Source organism: Orbicella faveolata, unplaced genomic scaffold (assembly GCF_042242905.1).
Source record: "Orbicella faveolata isolate gen_17 unplaced genomic scaffold, um_ofav_v1 contig_34, whole genome shotgun sequence".
NCBI lineage: Eukaryota > Metazoa > Cnidaria > Anthozoa > Scleractinia > Merulinidae > Orbicella > Orbicella faveolata.
Window position 1 is genome coordinate 27,474,129 of NW_028301563.1, and position 19,571 is coordinate 27,493,699.

The 19,571-nt window shown below is 40.2% G+C and overlaps 3 protein-coding genes across 4 annotated transcripts; 2 read left to right on the forward strand and 1 right to left on the reverse strand.

Annotated features, from left to right (window-relative positions):
* LOC149105573 (uncharacterized) lies at positions 1-5,838 on the reverse strand. The gene is made up of 4 exons (XM_089270726.1): positions 5,431-5,838; positions 4,690-4,816; positions 2,124-2,215; positions 1-2,018 (listed from the first exon to the last, which is right to left on the reverse strand). Exons 1-4 carry the CDS (start codon positions 5,767-5,769, stop codon positions 1,359-1,361), a joined length of 1,218 nt encoding a protein of 405 aa, XP_089126852.1. The 5' UTR covers positions 5,770-5,838; the 3' UTR covers positions 1-1,358.
* Positions 5,839-7,495: 1,657 nt separating this feature from the next.
* Positions 7,496-12,268, forward strand: LOC110055435 (uncharacterized). 2 transcript variants are annotated; one of them, XM_020761824.2, is made up of 2 exons: positions 7,496-7,876; positions 10,213-12,268. In XM_020761824.2, exons 1-2 carry the CDS (start codon positions 7,511-7,513, stop codon positions 10,336-10,338), a joined length of 492 nt encoding a protein of 163 aa, XP_020617483.1. In that variant the 5' UTR covers positions 7,496-7,510; the 3' UTR covers positions 10,339-12,268. The 2 variants fall into 2 exon arrangements, with proteins under 2 accessions (XP_020617483.1, XP_020617484.1); XM_020761825.2 differs by having other exon boundaries at positions 7,496-7,946; positions 10,213-10,421.
* On the forward strand, positions 11,995-18,964 carry LOC110055396 (polyadenylate-binding protein 1A-like). Its single transcript, XM_020761783.2, has 8 exons — positions 11,995-12,475; positions 12,572-12,884; positions 14,141-14,375; positions 15,590-15,854; positions 16,057-16,235; positions 17,278-17,346; positions 17,894-18,274; positions 18,562-18,964. The coding sequence occupies exons 1-8, from the start codon at positions 12,277-12,279 to the stop codon at positions 18,826-18,828; spliced, it is 1,908 nt and encodes a 635-aa protein (XP_020617442.1). The 5' UTR covers positions 11,995-12,276; the 3' UTR covers positions 18,829-18,964.
* The last annotated feature ends 607 nt before the right edge of the window (positions 18,965-19,571 follow it).

Consider the following 19,571-nt stretch of genomic DNA (forward strand, 5'->3'; position numbering starts at 1 on the left):
TTTTTTTCTTCTTATATTTATTATCTATTTATTAAAAACACTGCCAAAACTACTTACAATGCAGATAATAAACAGTAGAAAGATATACATACCTATAAAACGTACAAGCTTGCTACTTGCTTATTGCATCAGACAAAGGACCTCGTTAACTTGGAAGAACAATCATATTTATCAAGACAGCTAATCCTATCTTGAATTTATCAGTTTAACAGACTTAAGCCCAGGACATCAACAAAAAACAGAAATTAATCAGAGACTCTCAGTGGGGAGGTGAATTACCTCTCCTTTATTACCGCTAGACGTATTAATCGTTTGTTTGTTTGTTTGTTTGTTTGTTTTTTTCGAGACTAGAAAGTAAAGGACCTGCACATAAATCTAGTGTTGTGACATGTTAAAACGATCGTTTATGAACAGCATAACTTGACCGCATTTACGTTAATCGCTTAGCTCTTCATTAAGGACATCAAAGACATTTGACGGCTAATATTGGCCTGCTCATTTGACGGTTGACGGCAAAAATATTGCGTTTCTGACGGTCGACGGTTAATTTTTTGGCCAGTTAACGGTTGACGGTAGACCCTACATTGAGTTTCTCGAATTAGCTCAACCAAGGAAAGAAAACTGAGAAGGTCACTCCGTGTTCGTTGGTCTCTAAAGCTGGCTTACACACCTTAGAAATGCACAATAAGCCTTAATTTTTCCACATACAGCAACCGGTTAGCAATAGATATTTACAGCTGAATACTCTGCTCAGTTAGAAGTATTTTTATGACGGAGAAAACTACCTGATGGTGATTGGCCGAGTTTTTAATCTGCGCCCAGTGCAAATTAATGCGCGTGCTTTCGTAATTGTCTCTGTCATATCATAAATGACGGATCTTTTGAAAACTCGAGCAATGAATAGAAAAAAAGGATTTACAATACCCGTGATGTTTAAACATTCTTTTAAATTGTATACTCGCCTAGAGGCTAATGCAATGTTGAGAAAATTTTCAAATGTTACTCAAAGCGTAAAGTCCTAACTGCACTTGCATTCATACGGTTAGTGACACTAAAACTAACCTAACTTACATTTTATCAGCTTCGGAAAGGTTTTGCGTCAGAGAGATACACTTAGCCATATTTTCAGGCTCGAATCCTCGAAATACTATCGCAGAACAGTTAGCCTCTATGCTCTCCCCAAAAAGAAAGACTTCTAATGAAAAAGAATTGTAAAACAAATTGACTAATTTTGTCTAATCCTGTGCAATGTTGTTGATAAGCACTTGTATGAACATTTATCTTATAAGAACAAATTTAGAGTTCAACAACAATCTGAAACGTAACTTTTTTGAGATGTAACTCGTGATTAGTCCTACTCAAAGAATCCACAGATTTAATGAGTAGGACTGGGACGGAGGGGAATGTGACCAAGCGTCATAACCAAAGTCATATTCAATTTGCTTTCTGCCGAGGTCTACAAAAGAAGCAGCGTTCGCCTCTGTTATTCCAATCCCGTGATCAGCACGTGCACAATAACGTCCTCCTCCACCAATCATCATCACTGATCCATCACCAGTACTCCAGTCACACCAGAAGCCGATGTTGTTGGCGCTTTGGATGTTTCCACTGCACTCAGCTTGTTGAAAACCGTCTGTTAACTTGTACTGACCGCCATAAAGAACCGTGCAGTTTTCCTGGCACTGGTCACTGGCCCAAACTTTGCCATTTCTAAAGTCGCCATAACTTGTGATTTTTGATCGGAATGTTTGTCCAGCCAAACAGTTACCTGTGGTCTGTAACAGAGGAGTATGACTGGGGTCATCACTGCGCGTGATCTTAAACTCTTTGCCGCTGACAAACCAAAATGCAGGTGAAATCATGTCAGCGTTATTCGACGGGTCTGTTATTGTTCCCATGGCAACTTGCTGGTCATACCACCATAAACCGGTGTCATTCATCCAATTTTTATCATCACTGTTTGAGAATCGGGCGACCAGAGTCCATCCTTTGTCATCATCTGTCATGTGACAGTACACCTAATGAGGGAGTAGCTAGTTTAGTATTCCTTAAAAATTATCCGTTAAAAAGCTATGCTTTGCTTTCGTAAAGTTAGCGAGTGATGTCTTCTCCATTTTGCTTACCTTGAATGACACACTCCCATTTGTCAGCAAGTATTGTCCATTTGGTAACGTCTCGCCAGCTTTCTTTTGAGTCTCGTCGCATGAAAAAGCATCTGAATGATAATGAAAAACGCAAAGATTTGATAGATGCATGATTTTTTAATGTGCATGCTGTTTTGAAGTTATTATAGTTTTCACAAGCAGCGCTTAAATTTCAGGAAAAAGAATCAAAAGTGACATAAATCAGACAAGAAATTGACCAATAGATTTTTAATGGATAGCAATTACCAAAATAATTCTTCTGCTAGAGAAAGGCGACAGAAAAAAAGCGAAGAAAACCTGCCACGAGCTGAAAAAGAAACATGGCGAAAAAGCGGAAAGAGAACTCCAGCGAGACCTTAAGCTAAAAAGAAAATTGTTGTCATAAAAGTTACCTGCCCCAATGCCCATCGCTAAGAAGGCGTTGTGGTTTGATCAAGGTTACACTGGTTAGTACAGACATTTATGTTTGCTTTAATATTCGTAATAGAGAATTCGCAAACTTATAAAAAGAACTAGTGCTATTCCACTACTTTTTCTAACTCTGTCTCCTTCTGTCAACTCTAATATATCGTACACTGGAAGTTAAGACATTCCGTGCTTTGAATCTAGAAAGAATTTCCACTGTCGGATTATGTACGCGTGTCAATAAACGGCGCCTGAATTTTAGTGGTAAAATAAAAAAAATAAAAAATAAACGTTTCGATTTCATCTTCATCTGACATTATCATCCATTTAGAAATAAAACTGAGAGAGTTATGTTTTCTTTATATATGTACAGAAGAGATGTGATCATGACAGGTTCGTGCGTGAGTTAGGATCAGAATAAACATTAAGCGTTATACGGGTGCCAATTAAAAACTAAGAGAAATATCAAACAAAGAGTTTTTCACGAATGAGTCTGGCTGGGTGATCAGTTCCCGTTTCCTTTCAATACAGAATATATTGGATACATCTGCCGCCATCTACCTAAATGCAGTGAAGAGCAGAAGTCATCTGCCTTTGGAAAGCATTTACAAGAGTAACATAACGCCAAGATCACTGAACTTGCCAGCAAATTTTCGATCCTAAAGAGATGCAAAGGAAAGCTGCATTGCGTGATCTACCAGATGCTGAGTCTGTTCGCGCAGCTCCAACTTTTTATTCTGATCAATAATTGTTTAATTAACTTACCGTTGCTTTATTATTTCTAACTTGATAATGATATTAAGATGACATCGAAATTTCGTTTTTCTGGCGTTAATATTCGATGTTAAATGTGTTATTTAGTTTTCGCTCATTAAAATAAAATAAAACAGATGTGTGACGATGACTGATTAACTTGCGTCTGTGAAAAAGATGTGGTTCAACTTTTTTCGCTGCCCATACATTTTACTCTTTTATATTTTACTCACCTAATAGTCATTTAACTTCTCGTTAAAGCTTGTTAGATAATGCCACAGTGGAGATCCCGCGTTAGAGACCATTATAGTGTCACGAACATGCAAACTAAAGCCATAGTGGTTCCATAAGGAAATGAATCAACACTATCGATCTGCTTTCGAAACTGAAACGGCATCTTATTTTAGAGAGACTAACTAGAGGTGAAAATAATTTGACAGGATGTGGTGTACAAATATAAATTCATTTAAAAATTAAGAATTGGTTCATGCCTCGCGTGCGTATATCGAGTTATGGATGGACGCAGGAAGTTTAGAGTGCACAAAAGAAGTGTTAAGAGTTGCTCAAGGCGACAGCCGAGGGCAACTCTGGCTTCTTCTTTTATAACATGGTAACAACAACTTGGGCCCTAAAACCTGTTTTATTTGTGATTGACTACAAAGGGAGTGGTAAAAGGGGGGGGGGGGGAGGTAGTAGATCACGTTTCACGGAAAATAAAGCAGCACTTTCACAATTCACGAAAAATACAACATTGGCATTTCACGCTTCACGGAAAATAGAAGAGAACGTTTTGGAAAATCACGGTTCACGGCGACTATGGAAATCACGATTCACGAGGAAAAAAATGGCTATTTCACATTTCACAGGAAATAAAAAGGGCCGATCACGGGTCACGAAAATACCCTTTACCACCCTCTACAAAGTTCTCATAATGTTCTCACAATCTAACAGGTCACGATCATTTGAGCAACGGTTGAGCGAAAACGCTTAACCTGGTTTCTAAAATCGTCAATGAAAAATTCGCTTTTTCGAATTAATTGTAATGAAAATGTAGCAAGTCAAAGTTAATTTACTCGATGAAAATGCAGACAAACAAAGTCAAAATACTCACGTTTAAGTAAACATCTTAGCTTGGCAAAAGTCAAAGGCTCGAAGTAGAGTTTGGATTGTTCCGAATAATCTTAACATCGCCGAAACAAAAGGAACTCGCACCAACCTCGACGGAAATTTTGCAGCTAAATCATGATTGAAACTGGACACGTCATCTTATATACGCATCCGTGCGTACATAGAGATTTTGTTCATGATGACTCAACAGGAATTAGATAGGACTAGCGCGCGCGCTATGTTATAATACAGCATTGCAGTTCTTGGAACATTTTCTTACCAAGTTTGATTTCACAGTTTTTCCCAATCCAAGACGCTTTACACAAACATGAAAATGTTTGTTTCTTGTCGTCTGTTACACAAGAGCCACCGTTGAGGCAACCAAGAGCTGTGAGACTTTGGCAACCCTGATCACACATGTAAAGCGTTTGAATTAAAAAAAAAAAACCAGACAGCTCAAAGTTCAGTAAGGACGAATATACATGCTAAAACAATTTTTAGTCAGAAGGGGATTAATTGGTGCGATCGTGCGAGCTTCACTGTTTGCTCTCGCTAACGTACAAACATTATTAACGTAACTGTATTAAAAAACGTTTATTTCGACGACTATAGTGTGCTGGATAGTATTCCGGAGACCCAATTTTGGAAAACGAAATTTATGTATGTTACTAACTACCCAAATAAACAAAGCAGCCGTACAAACAAGAAAAAAGGCCAAAACCAGTAGGTATTGAGGGCGAATCGAAAGTATAATGGTCGCATTATATCGCAATGCAAAACTGTTCAGTCGTCCTGCAGGCAGGCTGTTCCATCCGCATGACCCCCGGCTGAGAACAGAGACTTTCTCTATTAGTGACTTCTTCAAAGGGCCGCTACTTTCGTGTGGGCCGCTATTTTCGGGGGACCGTTACTTTCGGGGTTCGATAGGAAGAGAAAAAATTAACGTTACTTTCGGGGAGCCGTTATTTTCGGCGGGGCCGTTACTTTCGGAATTCTGCGGTAGTTGCTAATTGCTAATTACCTTTAACAACAAAGAAAAAGTGACCCCTTTTTGATCATGAAACTTGGCGTTTTCGTCAATGGCGCCATGCTTGTTCAGTTCGCAAGTTCCTTTGGTGTTCTTCATAGATGACATCTTGAAATTGGTTGAGGTACACCATGTAGTTCTCAGGCAAGAATGGCTGCATGAGGTCAGGCTGGGAGACTCAAACCTTTTGACCACATGTCCCTTCAGTCGCTTATCTTGCCGCGTCGTGAAGATCACTGAACGAGAAAGTTCGGAGTCTTCTTCAGCAGCGTAAACAATGGTATTCACCATTCCTTGAAACATGACAAAGAACAGAACGTTTTTAGCGCCCATTACCTTTAAACAGAATTCGGTACTGAATGGAAAGGTAAACTGTTCAGAGGCTTGACTTTGCAAGTTTATTTCAAGGAGTGGTTTTGCTGCGTTGTTTCAATTATGCGACGAAATAGAAAGACGCTACGATTGGTTTATTCTTTCAAATATAATACTTGGATGCTTTTGATTGGTCGTTCGTCAAAAGTGTGGGGATGGGTTGTTGCCTGTGGGAGATCGGCCTGCATAAATTAAAAGTTTTGAGAAACCCGTTGCGGAGAGTCAGCGCAGGTCACTCGTTCGATGATATCCAGGTGACAGTGATGAAGGCAGATTTGCCTCAGAGAGCTAGTCTTGGGGCAGCTGGGGGAGATCGTTCTATGCACGCGAGCGCTTGCATCCTGGCACACCTAAATTAGTTTCATACGAGTACGAGTGCAAATAACAGGCTGAATTGCAGCAATTTCGAAACGTCGGTTATTTGATGACAGTTTAGTGCCTAAGAAAGACAAACTCCTAAATACATCTTGTTTGGCGCTAAGCAGTTTTCATATTTATCTGGTTCTAAAAGAACCTCTTTAAACCTCATGCTTCAGGTTTTTCGAAACTAAAAAGTTCACTTGGTTCCAATTTTTACCTAAATTACAAAGTATGACCAGTTTCTTTGTCAGAATGTACACTGATGTGACTGTAATTTGTGCCTCGTTGTCACCGAAGTTTTAAAAGTGCTTCAAACTTGATAAACATTTGGGCAAAAAAGTTGAGTCGCGTACCAGGGTGGTTTATTAACGTGATCTCAAAGTCACAGCCAAGGGATTGATAAAAATTAGAAGGTCAAATTTTCTTTAAAACAATACCGGTTATAGTGAATTTCCTTACATTTGATGATGGTAGTAGTTTAATGAATTTCAACGAAACAAGCAACCGACGTCAAATGTTGACAAAACGAAGACGGAGCGAGAGAACTTAAAATTATGAAAATTAGATACGAATACGACAGTTGCTATGACTGCAGAATGTCAGTGAATATTTTAGGTAAATGACAAAAGATGACGTCATTGAGTCTGTAAATAGCATGGTTGCAAGGCAAAATAAAGCCGTCAAATTTTCGCCTGCGTTAAAAAAGAACCACCTTCTTCTTATTTTAGCTCCAGTAAACATACACTAACAACCAAAAAAAAAAAAAAAAAAAAAAAAAAATCCGAAATTTTGGTTGGGAATTGTTTTCTGGGAAGAATGAGTTCCATGTGAAATTTCCCCAAAGAGACCGCCACTTTATTTGGTTCGGGCGCCATTGCGCGAAGCCGCGAAAGGCAAAAGGTTAAAGGCTTGGAAACGACCCAAAGAGAAAATGGCATCATTAAAAGCGTTAGAATTTCCTTTTTTCTTGGAAATTTCTAGCCTCCGTTCGCTCTTTGGGCTCGTCATCTTCCTCCCCGACGTGGGGAGGAAGACTGCGTGACGAGCTCGAAGAGCATCTGCGTAGAAGGCCAGGAAATTTCCAGTGGCCGGACTGTCGGCCGGACTCTAAACGGAAAACAACCAATGGAAGCTTTCTTGGGACCAAAAATTCAGGAACGTTCGATCGAAATTGAGGTCAATGGATTTAGCAAAATTCTCCCGTAGAAGGTTCTTAAAAATCTGAGAATTATGGGATGCTTTGAATGTCGAGGTAAGGACCGCAGGAAAACTAAGTCGAAAACGGCCGAAAACTGGGCCTGTGGGACCTAGTTCCCAGGGCTTTTCCCTCACTCCAAATTGAATGGTTACCAAGCTTCAACATGGCGGACGAATCACTTCGAATGTGACTTGTAACAGCAATCGCATTTACTTTGTAATGTACGGTGGCCCTCGTCGTCCAGGCTTCTCGCCATTTCAAGGGCGATCTAGAGCACCCTCATCGAACTTTAGGCCGCGATTCGAGAGTCCGGGATTTCCGCCACCAGGCCATAATGTTTATCCACCTCTTAGGCAACCTTTCCAACCTTCACAAAGGCCGTACGGGTTTATGGACGGTCCTGTTCCACAAGGAGTAAGACCAGGATTCCGGCCAGGAGCTTGGCAAGTAGCTGGAACAAGACAAGGCTTTCCATCTAGAGGATATCCTGAACAACAAAGGCCACACAGGGTACATACTGTATACAAGAAGACATGCTTGAGTTTGCCTCATAGTTTGTCTGCATTAAGCTTAATTGGAGGTAGTTTAGCTTGATTATTAAGCTTATACCGTTTTGCCTGAGTAGACGGTTGAAACTATCTAAAAGGCTGTTAAAGGGTTTATTTATTTATTTATTTATTATTTATTTTAATTATTTATGTTTTGCAAATCAATAACGAGTTAAAATACTTGTAGCTTGATATGCACTTAAAGAAGTTTTACATGCGTGCTAGGTAAGCTTAGGCCCTGGTCAAAAGTCGAACTTCACATGAGATGAACTAAACTGAGTGAATTAATATAAAAGTTAATGATAACTTCGAAGTTTGACTCAACTGAGTTCGTCCATTTTATTTGTTAAGGACACTAGCTAGGCCAATCATGATTAGTTAATAATTGTCTCTTTATCTTAGTTACGAGCGTAGTTACAATGTTTACTTCTTTTTTAATGGTTTTTTTAATCGGACCTTTAAGCGTCACCACACGCATATAAACACTGAGTTAGTGTCCCTTTAAAGTAGTTTTTTGTTCCTTCTCGCATGGCCTTGTCAACCTTGAACTCTTGATGTTTTTTTGATTTCCTAACCCTTGGCTCGAGCAGAACCGATATTTTACGATCGTTTATTTTGATGCAATAAATCGCTGATAACCATCAACTTTGGTTTTCCGTGGTTTACTTGTCTACCCTTGAAGATGACCTGTAAAGTAGTCCCACCCACTAGTTTGTCGCGACATGCCTAGAGCTCATTTTGTTTCATCTCGTTCTGGAATTTGCCAGTCGCTGCACATGCTACACTAACCGTCTGCTGTACATGCAGGCAGAACCTCTTCAGGAAACAAACAGTGTATATGTATGTGGTGTAACATTGCATTCTTGATTGCACCCTCAATATCCACCTTGTCACAAATTACCACCTTAATTTAACCCACAACTTGCTTCTGCATTACAGAATTGTGCCCATTGAAAAGCATCGCCTAGGGTAAAGTGTACTGCTGTACCTGTGAACAAGGCTGCAAAGGATACCGCTGGTTTCGTTTTCGATTTGCTGAAGCGTTGAAAATTGAAATGTGATCCAACATGTCTTTGCTTAACAGCTTCTGCATTACAGAATTGTGCCCATTGAAAAGCATCGCCTAGGGTAAAGTGTGGGGTACCCATGATGCTTTGTAAGCACAACAACCTGTGAACAAGGCTGCAAAAGATACTGCTGGTTTCGTTTTCGATTTGCTGAAGCGTTGAAAATTGAAATGTGATCCAACATGTCTTTGCTTAACAGCTTCTGCATTACAGAATTGTGCCCATTGAAAAGCATCACCTAGGGTAAAGTGTGGGGTACCCATGATGCTTTGTAAGCACAACAACCTGTGAACAAGGCTGGAAAGGATACCGCTGGTTTCGTTTTCGATTTGCTGAAGCGTTGAAAATTGAAATGTGATCCAACATGTCTTTGCTTAACAGCAGTAACCATCCTCTCGCTAATATATATTCTACCGTTCAAACATTTTTGCCAACAGAAGGAATGTTTCTGCTCGAGATTTGGCAAACACTGCGGTAGGTGGTATGCCCTTACCTAAAAAGTGTTTTCAACTTTCATAGTCCCGCACTGCCAGCTGATTAATTTGCGTAGAATGTAAACAACTGATCAACGCATGCTGGCTATTTCAGATAAATCGAAGTACGTTAAAACTATCCAGAAGATTTTGAAATAAAGTGCACATTTGATTTAAAATATCAATTCACAAATTAAGAGTAACAGTAATGAAAACGAAAAAATTTTCCCCAGAACATTGAAATATTATCTCACATCTCCGCTTATTGGCAGCATAAAGTAACCGTTATATTTGATGAAGCACACCATCTAATAATTATTAGTTTTATTCTTCTCTGATGAATAGAGTAAAAATTTGAGCTGTCAGAGCTAGGACAATACTTGTGAAAAAGACCTACACTGAGGATTACGTGATTGACAGGCCTTATTCCTGCTCTCTGTCTCCTTTTTTGCTCATCTGCATTTTCCCGTGTGACATTTTTCAACGGGTGCAATTCTGTAATGGTCTAGCCTCATAGCTCAGTTGGTGGAGTAAATTTAAAGGTGATCTAACCTGAAGGTCATTGGTTTGTTTCCACTGAGTTAAAATAATTCTTTTTTACCTCATGTCATCACTGATCTCCTTTCTAGAGCTAAGGCTCACAGGGAAATACTTGGGTTGGTTTCCAGCTTATATAATTGATTAGTGCTGCATGATGCAATGTTGCATTCACAATTGTACAATTATATGTAAGTCTATGTTTTTGTTTATGTTCACAGGGTAGAGGTCATGGCAACAGAAGAGAAGATTCACCAAGTATTGAAGCTTACTACAGACATTCAATGGTTGAAAATCCATGGAGGGAGTTGGAAGAAAAATATCAAGAGAGGAACAAGCAAGACTAAGCAAAGAAATATTACATTACTTGAATATTTGTGGATAAAGAACTCAAAGAACAGCTGTAAATAAAATAACATTTTTTTTTCTAGATTTTGATTGAAAAATATTTCTCTTGACTGATGATACTTACTCATTTCAAGGAAGGAAGATCAATGTTAAATTTTCAAAGCAAAGTATGAAGCCTATCTGTAATTTCCACTGGGTTGGAGGTAGGGCTTGAACCAGAAAATTTACTTCGATCAGGAGCAGAGATGCCAACCTAAAAAAGTTGAATTCCAGGGGGTTGCCGATTTTGCCTCTTCTAAACTCCCTAAAATGTAGTGTATGAAATTGGGTTTGGCTGACTCAACTTCAAAAATATCCCCTAACATTGTCCCTAAGTCAGCAAAAATAGTGTGGAAATATGTGCTTTAAACACTCTCCTTTGAATCCAGGAGATTTGGTGATCCATGCAGGAGACCAAGAGATTAGGTCTGTATTCGCTAGACTAGGAGATGATCTGAGGGAGTTCACTTAGTTGCAGGAGGGGTATCATTTGCATGGACAGTTTCAAGTCCTACAAATTATTCTAAGAAATTCAAAATGGCAGCCACTGGAATGAAAAGCAATTTTTTTTATGATTGTAAATTGATAGAAGTTATCAAAACCCTTGTTCTCAATATTGGCTTGGTTTGTGCATCACTCAGTGAAAATGATAGCTAGTACCAGTAAGGTCCCTGGGGGGGAGGGGGGGAACTCATAAAAAGGACAGGGGTTCTTGTCGGAATTTTTGAAAAAAACCCCAAAGAGGTATCAAGATCCTGCTTTGTGGGCATGGCTTGAAATGTTTTTCACCCCTAAGAGGTGCCAGTTCACAACACATTATCTCCTGTCATATTTTTGGCCCAATACCGCAAAAGTTCTCTCTGTGGACCTTTTGAGGCCAAACACTCTAAGAGGTACCAAAGAAATACTTCTTTTTTAACCCCTGAAAGGTATGAGGGACACCCCAGTCCTTTTTAGATTAGAATACCCTTCCCCTCCCCTGGGGTAGGTTATACATTTTTCAATAAATTATTAACTGTAAAAAAAAAATTAAAAAAAAAAAAAAAAAATGAAGCTATTTCCAGGTTAATGCTGATGAAAGATGTCTGACTTAGGCTCATGCCTGGCACAATCTTTATTAAAATTATCAAAAATGGACTAGAGTGCAAATAATATATGGCATAAGTATTGTTTGAAATTAACATTTTTAGTGAAGATTATATTAAGATGGCCTTCAAAAACTCTCAAAAAAGCATGTATAAAATTGTAATCATGCAGGCAATTGTCAAAATCTTTTTCCTTTCACATTTGTGTAAAGATATAAATTTGACACAGTAAACGACTACATTCGGAAAGGATAACAGGTACAGTTTATTTGACAACGATTTTTAGAGAAGCGAGGTGAAGTGTTACCAAAAAAGTAGCCTGCATATCAGGCGTATAAAGGGGAGGGCGTGGAGGAGGAGGAAGAGAATTCGCGAAAAAAAAAAACGCAGACTACCAAAAAAGCATGCTCCTCAACCGGAAGTTCAAATCAAAGCACGTGTCGGGTATGACGTAACCGGAAGTGTAATAGGCCTAATTCTGGCCAATGAGGTGTCACCCCTGCTACTCTCGGAGGGAGCCCCCACGGATACATATAGAAACGCGTGGCTCAAAACTTCCTCTCACCTTCGAGAAATCGTTGTCGGTGTCGATTTATTGTAAGAATTTTCAACGGTTTTTTAGCGTTCTTTTTCTTTAGCGACGCTAAAAGCCGCCAAAAAAATTTGTAAAACGTAAAAAAAGGCTCAAAAAAAGTTTAAAAGCGGAGAAAATCTTCAAAAAAAATTACAAAATCCTCAAAAAATTTCCAAATTTAAAGAAACCAGTTAAGGAACCGTCATCACAAGTCGAAGTGAACCCAAAGAAGTTTGAAAATGAATCCTGCTCCTGGCGCACCAAACTATCCCATAGCGTCTCTGTACGTTGGTGATTTGGCAGCTGATGTCACCGAAGCGATGCTGTTTGAGAAATTCAGCACAGTCGGTGCTGTTTTGTCCATCAGAGTTTGCCGTGATATTGTAACTCGCCGCTCGCTGGGTTATGCTTACGTGAACTTTCAGCAACCGGCTGCTGGTAAGGAAAAAGCCGTTTTAATTCGTCTTAAATAGAACCTCTAGAGTTAGGTTATTGTGTATGTTAAATGCTAGTGTCTTGATGTTTTTTCCGTAGCGGAAAGAGCCTTGGATACGATGAATTTCGATCCTATCAAAGGACGGCCATGTCGAATCATGTGGTCTCAGAGAGATCCTTCCCTTCGCAAATCTGGTGTTGGGAACATCTTCATCAAGAATTTAGACAAAAGTATTGACAACAAGGCCCTGTACGACACCTTCAGTGCCTTCGGTAACATCCTATCTTGTAAAATTGCTCAAGACGAAGAGGGGAATTCGAAGGGATACGGTTTTGTCCATTTTGACACCGAAGAGGCAGCCGAAAACGCCATTCGAAAGGTGAACGGCATGTTGCTGAACGACAAAAAAGTGTAAGTGGAATACTTGATATTTCCTCGTTTAATCTTCGTTTATCTTCGTTTAAGGGGTTGGTTGAGTGTTATTTATGGCAAGAGTGCAATTTACCCGGAATTTAGCAACAATCACGAACGCACATGTGTAGTAAATCTGTCGTTGCGTAAGGTGATCGTAACGCATCGTTGAAGGGTAAAAACTATCCAAGGCATTTAAACATAGTCACGTACCGGGAACATTGCTTTTAATCTGTAAAATTTCATCCTATATACGTAGCATAAATACACAAGAACCATGTACGGGTAATTGGTTGGGTTTTGGAAGTAAACATAGGGAAAAACGGTTATTAGGATTTTTTTTCGTTTTCGTATCACACAGCAGATCATGCCCATTGCCCATGCCTTGACTTGAGTCAGAATTGAACCCTCCCTTTGATAGCCATCTGGTGTACTATCCCTCTTTACTTCTACAGGGATACTTGACACATTCCTTTACAAAGATCTCGGAACATTTCAACCCGTCTTTTGTTGCCTGGAGTGGTCTGAACTTCACCACTATGTTCATTTTCTGAAGAGATAATTTTGGGAAATGAAATGCATGGGCCACAAGAAAAGGCAAAAATATTGTGGTATTCCAGTGGGTGCGTTCCTTGTTCAATTGAAAGTAGAAAGGTAGATTCATTTGGGTTCTTTTGTCTCCGACGTAATTGAAGTCAGGACAATAGGCATAAATAACACAGTGTAGGGGCTCTCGGTCAGCTACTCTGTTAGCCTGAATGGTTTGAGAAAAATTGGCAAAATCAGCTGCTTACTCCATTGATAACACTGTGTATCTCAAACCTTTATGACAACCCCAACAATGCTCTGTGAGGATCTTAGAGAATGGAAGTGAAGACTGTGAGATTTAGGATCTTAAACATTTCTTTCCATCTTTTTGATCTATACAAAAAATTCACTGATCTGGTCTCCAAAATGGGGTTTGCGTTTATTTCATGACGAGTATCCGGCGTGGATCTAGGATAAATGATGGCCAGTTAACGAAACAGCACACCAAAGGAGCAAGCTTTTAGAGGGGTCTAAGGTCCCCCAGGAGATGTTTTTGATTTAAACTCCCTGCAGTAGTCTTTCCCGGATTTCTGAGTCATTCTGAAAAATCTGACTGATTTCTGTTAAGTGGTGGAAACCAGTATTTATCTGTACCTGGGGATGCCATTTATTGTTCTACTTGGTGAGAAAACTTGTGTTAAAATGTATGTCAAATTTATTTGTTGTAGATTTGCTACTAAGTGGATGTCTCGAAGAGAGCGTCTAGAACAGCTTGGAAACCAACCGAAGAAGTTCACCAATGTGTATGTGAAGAATTTTGGTGAGGAGATGACTGAGGCAGATTTCAAAGAGCTCGTTGATTCCTTTGGTAAAGTTCTGAGTCTGAAGGTGGTGACGTCTGATCAGGGACGTTCAAAGGGATTTGGATTTGTTTCATTTGAGACACCAGAGGAAGCTCAGCAGGTAGGCAGGCAGACACAGTTTAACATCTTGGCTGCTTTTAACTTCCACTCTGAACAAATAGCTATTAATTTTAGCAGTGGTTTCATTAGGGCTGGGCACTGGGCATATTGACCGCCTGTAAGGATGATCGCCTGGTTTGACCACCCAGAGGAAGGTTTTTTTTTTTTTTCTGATAAAAAGTTCAGTTTTGCCTGTTCAAGTTTTGTCTGCCTGAGAAAACCAGTTGCCCTCTTGCTGAAAACTTTTACGAAGTCCCTGATTTGGTGTATCAGTGGGCTATGTCAGTGTTTGTCACATTGGAAGTCAAGGCTTTGCCTTACAACAGTTAGTGTTTTGAATAACATGCATGCTACCGTCGCTTGCATCTAAGTGTGAACACCTGACGCCGAAACATGCCCTAATTGGGTGTCAAACGTGGCATGATTGGTCATCAAACATTTGAAGTTTAGCAGACCATAACACAAACTTTCGTGCTCTGAAAGACTCTGAAAGTCTTGCTCCTGCCAATATTTCATGGTTATACTAGAAGTAATACCACTTTGGCGAAAGGCTTATGCATATTGACACAGGTCAGGGCCAATTTCTCTGAAGAAGTCTATAATGTCCAATCTTTCTGCCATTTCATGTGCTGAACTTTGAGCATGAAAGTTTGTGCCATGGTCTGCTAAACTTCAAATGTTTGGTGACCAATCATGCCACGTTCGACACCCAATTAGAGCTTGTTTCGGGGTCACGTGTTCACGCTTGGATGCAAGCAACGGTAGTTGTTGTTCTAGCCTGTCTGGTCATGTGATCTGTTTGTCACTTGTTTAAGAGCGTCTGCCTGTAAAAATGGAGAATCTCCACAAAAGGACCAAACGTTTCAAGTTTCTTTTATTTTGTCAAATAGACTCTATTGGTGAACTGTTCTCGGAAATATTGTTTAGAAGGTCCAGAGAGTTTAAATTTTTGTGAAATCTGTGAAAGTTAAAAATACCAGTCGTTCATGGCAGATTGGTATTTGTGTAAAATACAGCATTTTCCACAGGTGGTACCTTGATTGTAACTTAACACAGTTTGTGATGTACGCTTTGATCAATTCTCCAAACTTAATATCATCTTGAAGTAAATAACTTTAAAACAGTATTTCTGAAATACTTCACCAAAAGGGGTTTGACAAAATAAAAGAAAATCTCTAAATTTACAGTCAGCTAACAAACAGCAAATCTTTATAGGCTGTGGAAGAACTCTCTGGAAAGGATTGGAATGGACAAAAGCTTTATGCTGCTCGAGCACAGAAAAGGGCAGAGAGGCAGATGGATCTGAAGTCTCAGTTTGAAAAGAGGAAGATCGAGCGCATCAATCGTTACCAGGGTGTCAACCTGTATGTGAAGAACTTGGATGATACCATTGATGATGCACGCCTTCGTGAGGAATTCAGTGCTTATGGAACTATTACCAGTGCCAAGGTTATGATGGATGACAAGAACAACTCTAAAGGTATGGTACCAAGCCCTAGGAAATGTCGACCTTTTGTTGTAAAATTCTGTTGTTTTTCTCTAGTACATGACTGCTTGAACTTTGCATTCTGAAGCTTTAGACCAGCAATACTATTGAGTTAATGTGGTTGTGCAGTTTGTGTCCAATATTCCGCATTCAAAATATCAAGGATCACAGTTGCTTGTTTCTCTCTCCATTGCAGGTTTTGGTTTTGTGTGTTTCTCATCACCAGAGGAGGCCACTAAAGCTGTTACTGAGATGAATGGCCGGATTTTAGTGTCCAAGCCATTGTATGTAGCTCTGGCCCAGCGGAAGGAAGAGCGTAAGGCCCAGCTTGCTGCTCAACACATGCAGCGCATTGCTGGATTGAGAATGCAACAGGTATGCAGCAGGCAAAGAAAACCTGTTTTCAAACTTGCTTTTTGAGCAAACTGCAACTGTGATGAACAAGCGTGAAAGTCGCTCTCAGTAGTCCCTCAATTTTCTCATTTTCTTCGTTGTGACATTGTCAGGGCATTTTCCTCAAATAAACTTCACTTGCCAGTCGGGCAAGCAAAGGAAAAAGTCCACTAGTTTGTTGCTTCATCAAAGTCCACGAAAGGAAGTTGAAACTATGAATGCAAGTATAAGTTCTTTCTCCCTCTATCAGGCTAAAACAAGTGAATTTTGATCAGTCAAAAGGTGACTGACTCAAACCAAATTCCTTGTGGCTTTCTTGTGTATGCTTTTATGATTTTGCTGGACAACCTTTCTCAAAATAGCTGTAGAGTACAGATACTTCCACAATCCCAGTTTTTTTTTTTTATTTTGCAACTGATGTTCTTTCAATTTGGGTGGGACAATATCAAAGTTTACCTTTTTACAATGCAGTTCTTTATTTCACATATGATTGCAAATTATTCTTACAATTCGCTTTTTTATATTGCTTAGAGAATCTTTTGCAGAGTCAGTTTAGATTGCTGCTTAATGCCCAGTGGTTTCTGTTGTGCCTAGAGCATTAGTAATTGGGTACACACAGTTGATAGAGGGCAGAAAGTAGTCCTGCTCTTTTACAGTAGATTGCTTTGTTACTCTAGCACTCTCAGTTTGAATGCAGGAACATTGCCTAATGCATGTATCAGTGTTTTACTGGCTAGTAAACATAGCAACATCAATGTGCATTACAATATAGAATGGCCTAGAGCTGATCATTAGTTCTGCCTCAAGAGTCCTCTTGGGGACCGATGAGGATGAGTGAATGTTTGAGAGCTGATCATTAATGACACAGAAATCTGACAGAAGTTTGGCACACACATGGTTGAAGTAGTGACAGTTCCAAGTGAAGGTGCATGAAGATTTGTTTTGGAACGTAGCCGGTATTTGCTAATTATTTTTTTATTGTACAGTACAGTAGGTTAATGCCGTTCTTACCCCTTTGTTGTAGGCGGCTGGTCAACAAGTTGGTCAAGTGTTCCCTCAAGCAGGTGCCTTCTACATGCAGCCTTTGGCGCAGGTAAGATATGTATTGTAAAATGCCAGTAAGTGGTAGGTTATTTTTTTTTTCACTTTTCACTTCTAACATACAAAGTGACTGCTGATAGGGCAGTATAGATTTCCTTGAATAGTTGCAGCCTTAAAAAGATTTTTCGGTTGAGAGCCATAACAATTAAAATTAGATGAATTCACTGCTCGACTTTGTTAATAATAACAAACAAAACAGTCAATGCAAAGGTTATTGGATGTACTTCACATGTAATCTGCCCTACCAGACAGTTATAAAACCTCTATAGAGCATTCACTCTTGAGCAAAATTTACTGGCTGTTGTAGAAAGCAGACCGTTGCATTGGAGTTTTCAATCAGAGTAAATTGTAGGATTTGACACATTTCAGAAGAAAAATACAGGCTTTTGGCTTTCGGGGGATGTTTGACGGTAAATAAAAATTTTGAACTTTTTTGCAGTGAAATCCGTAGCCTAGGAAGTGTGTCCAGAGAAAATAGTTTTGTTAGTTCCAGCTGTTAAAAGGTTGAGAATGAGCTGATGATATCTTTTCTGTCAAAGGCTGGACAGCGCCCATTCTTCACACCCCAAATGCCGCAAGTCCGTCCTCGTTGGCAGCCCATGCACTCTCAGCAGCAGGTGCGACCCCCAGGAATGCAGGGAATACCAGGTGCCGGACAGGTTCCACGTGCAAGAGGCATCCGTCAGGTTCCACCTCGGGGTGTGCCAGGACAGCAGCAGCCAGGAGGTGCAGGGGGTCCTAGCCAGAGAGTGGGTGGTATGGGCCAAGCACAAGTTCGTGGTCCTGGAGCCATGCAGGGACAAGGTCAGAGACCAGCCTACAAGTTTCAGCAGAATGTACGTAACCAGCCTGCACAAGGACATCCTGGAGCAGTGCCCATGCAGCCTCAAGAGCAGGTGCAGCAGACCATTCAAATACCTGTGAGTGAAATTGCTTCAATTTTGTGAACAGTGATTGGTACACTAACAGAGCTTCCTGGTTGCATTTGGGTGTTCTCAAACACAAACAGGCATATAATAGGCCATTTCCGAGTTGCCTTTTGCCTCTGTGTCAAAACGAGTCTTTGTGAAAAACCATTCATATGCTCAGATATTTGTCTGTGGACATTATCTGTTCCGAAAAGTGAACAGTTTTCCGAGACTGAAGAAGGCAGGCAGAGGCAAAAAGCCCAGCATGTGTCATAATAGAATGTTATTCTTCGTTTTAGGGACAGGATCCCCTTAACCCCAGTGTCCTTGCAGCAGCCCCACTACAAGAACAGAAACAGATGTTAGGTGAACGCTTGTTCCCCATGATCCAAGCCATGCACCCTGACCAGGCCGGTAAGATCACTGGAATGCTGCTGGAGATTGACAATACCGAGCTGTTGCACATGTTGGAGTCTCGGGAGGCCCTGGCAGCCAAAACTCAGGAGGCAGTGTCTGTGCTGCGCGCCCACAGTGCCAAGGAAAAGAGTGCAGAGATGAAGAACTGAAGTGTGCCCGTGTAACTAAGATTCACTTCTACCGGACAGGACTTTGAACACAACCCTTTATGTTAATTTTACCATGGATTTGACGAGTTATTTCAGAGTGATCCAATAAAGTTATTTTGATCATTCTGGTGAAAAACGTTGTGGTTTGTGATTGAGAAATCGTCAGGATTAACTGACAACTGAGATTCATCATCGTTCTCCACCCAGACCGTAAAAATGCACCTTTGTACGATACAGAAATCTTTGAACCTGGTCACAATGATTCCTCTCTCAATTGTCTCAGTGAATTCTAAATCTCCTAAGAACGTGGTCTCCCGGTTTTCGGACCCGAGAAAACCAGTCACTTTCCCCTACGTGAGCTCATGGGCCGAAAACGTCATATTTTTCCGGGATAATGTGCATGAGCTCCCGAGAGTTTTCAATGGACTTTTCTTGTAGCATTTCATGGCTTGTGTTGAATTTGTTGTTTTTACCAGTGCAAAGTAAGACCAAAGTAGAGAATATAACCTTTTTATGCACCTATCAATGTTAAACCGCTTGGGGGGAGGCCGGGCATAGGCCGGGGTTTTGACGTAACAAGTCTGCCCGTGGCTGGGACTTTTGATCATTCGCCGTGTCCCGAGGGTCGGAACTTTTGACTTCAACCGTTAGTAGACTGGGAGTACCGACACCATCTTGGATATCCGCCACCTTGGATATCCGCCATCTTAGCATGCTTAGAAGTTTGGTGTTGAACTGAACAT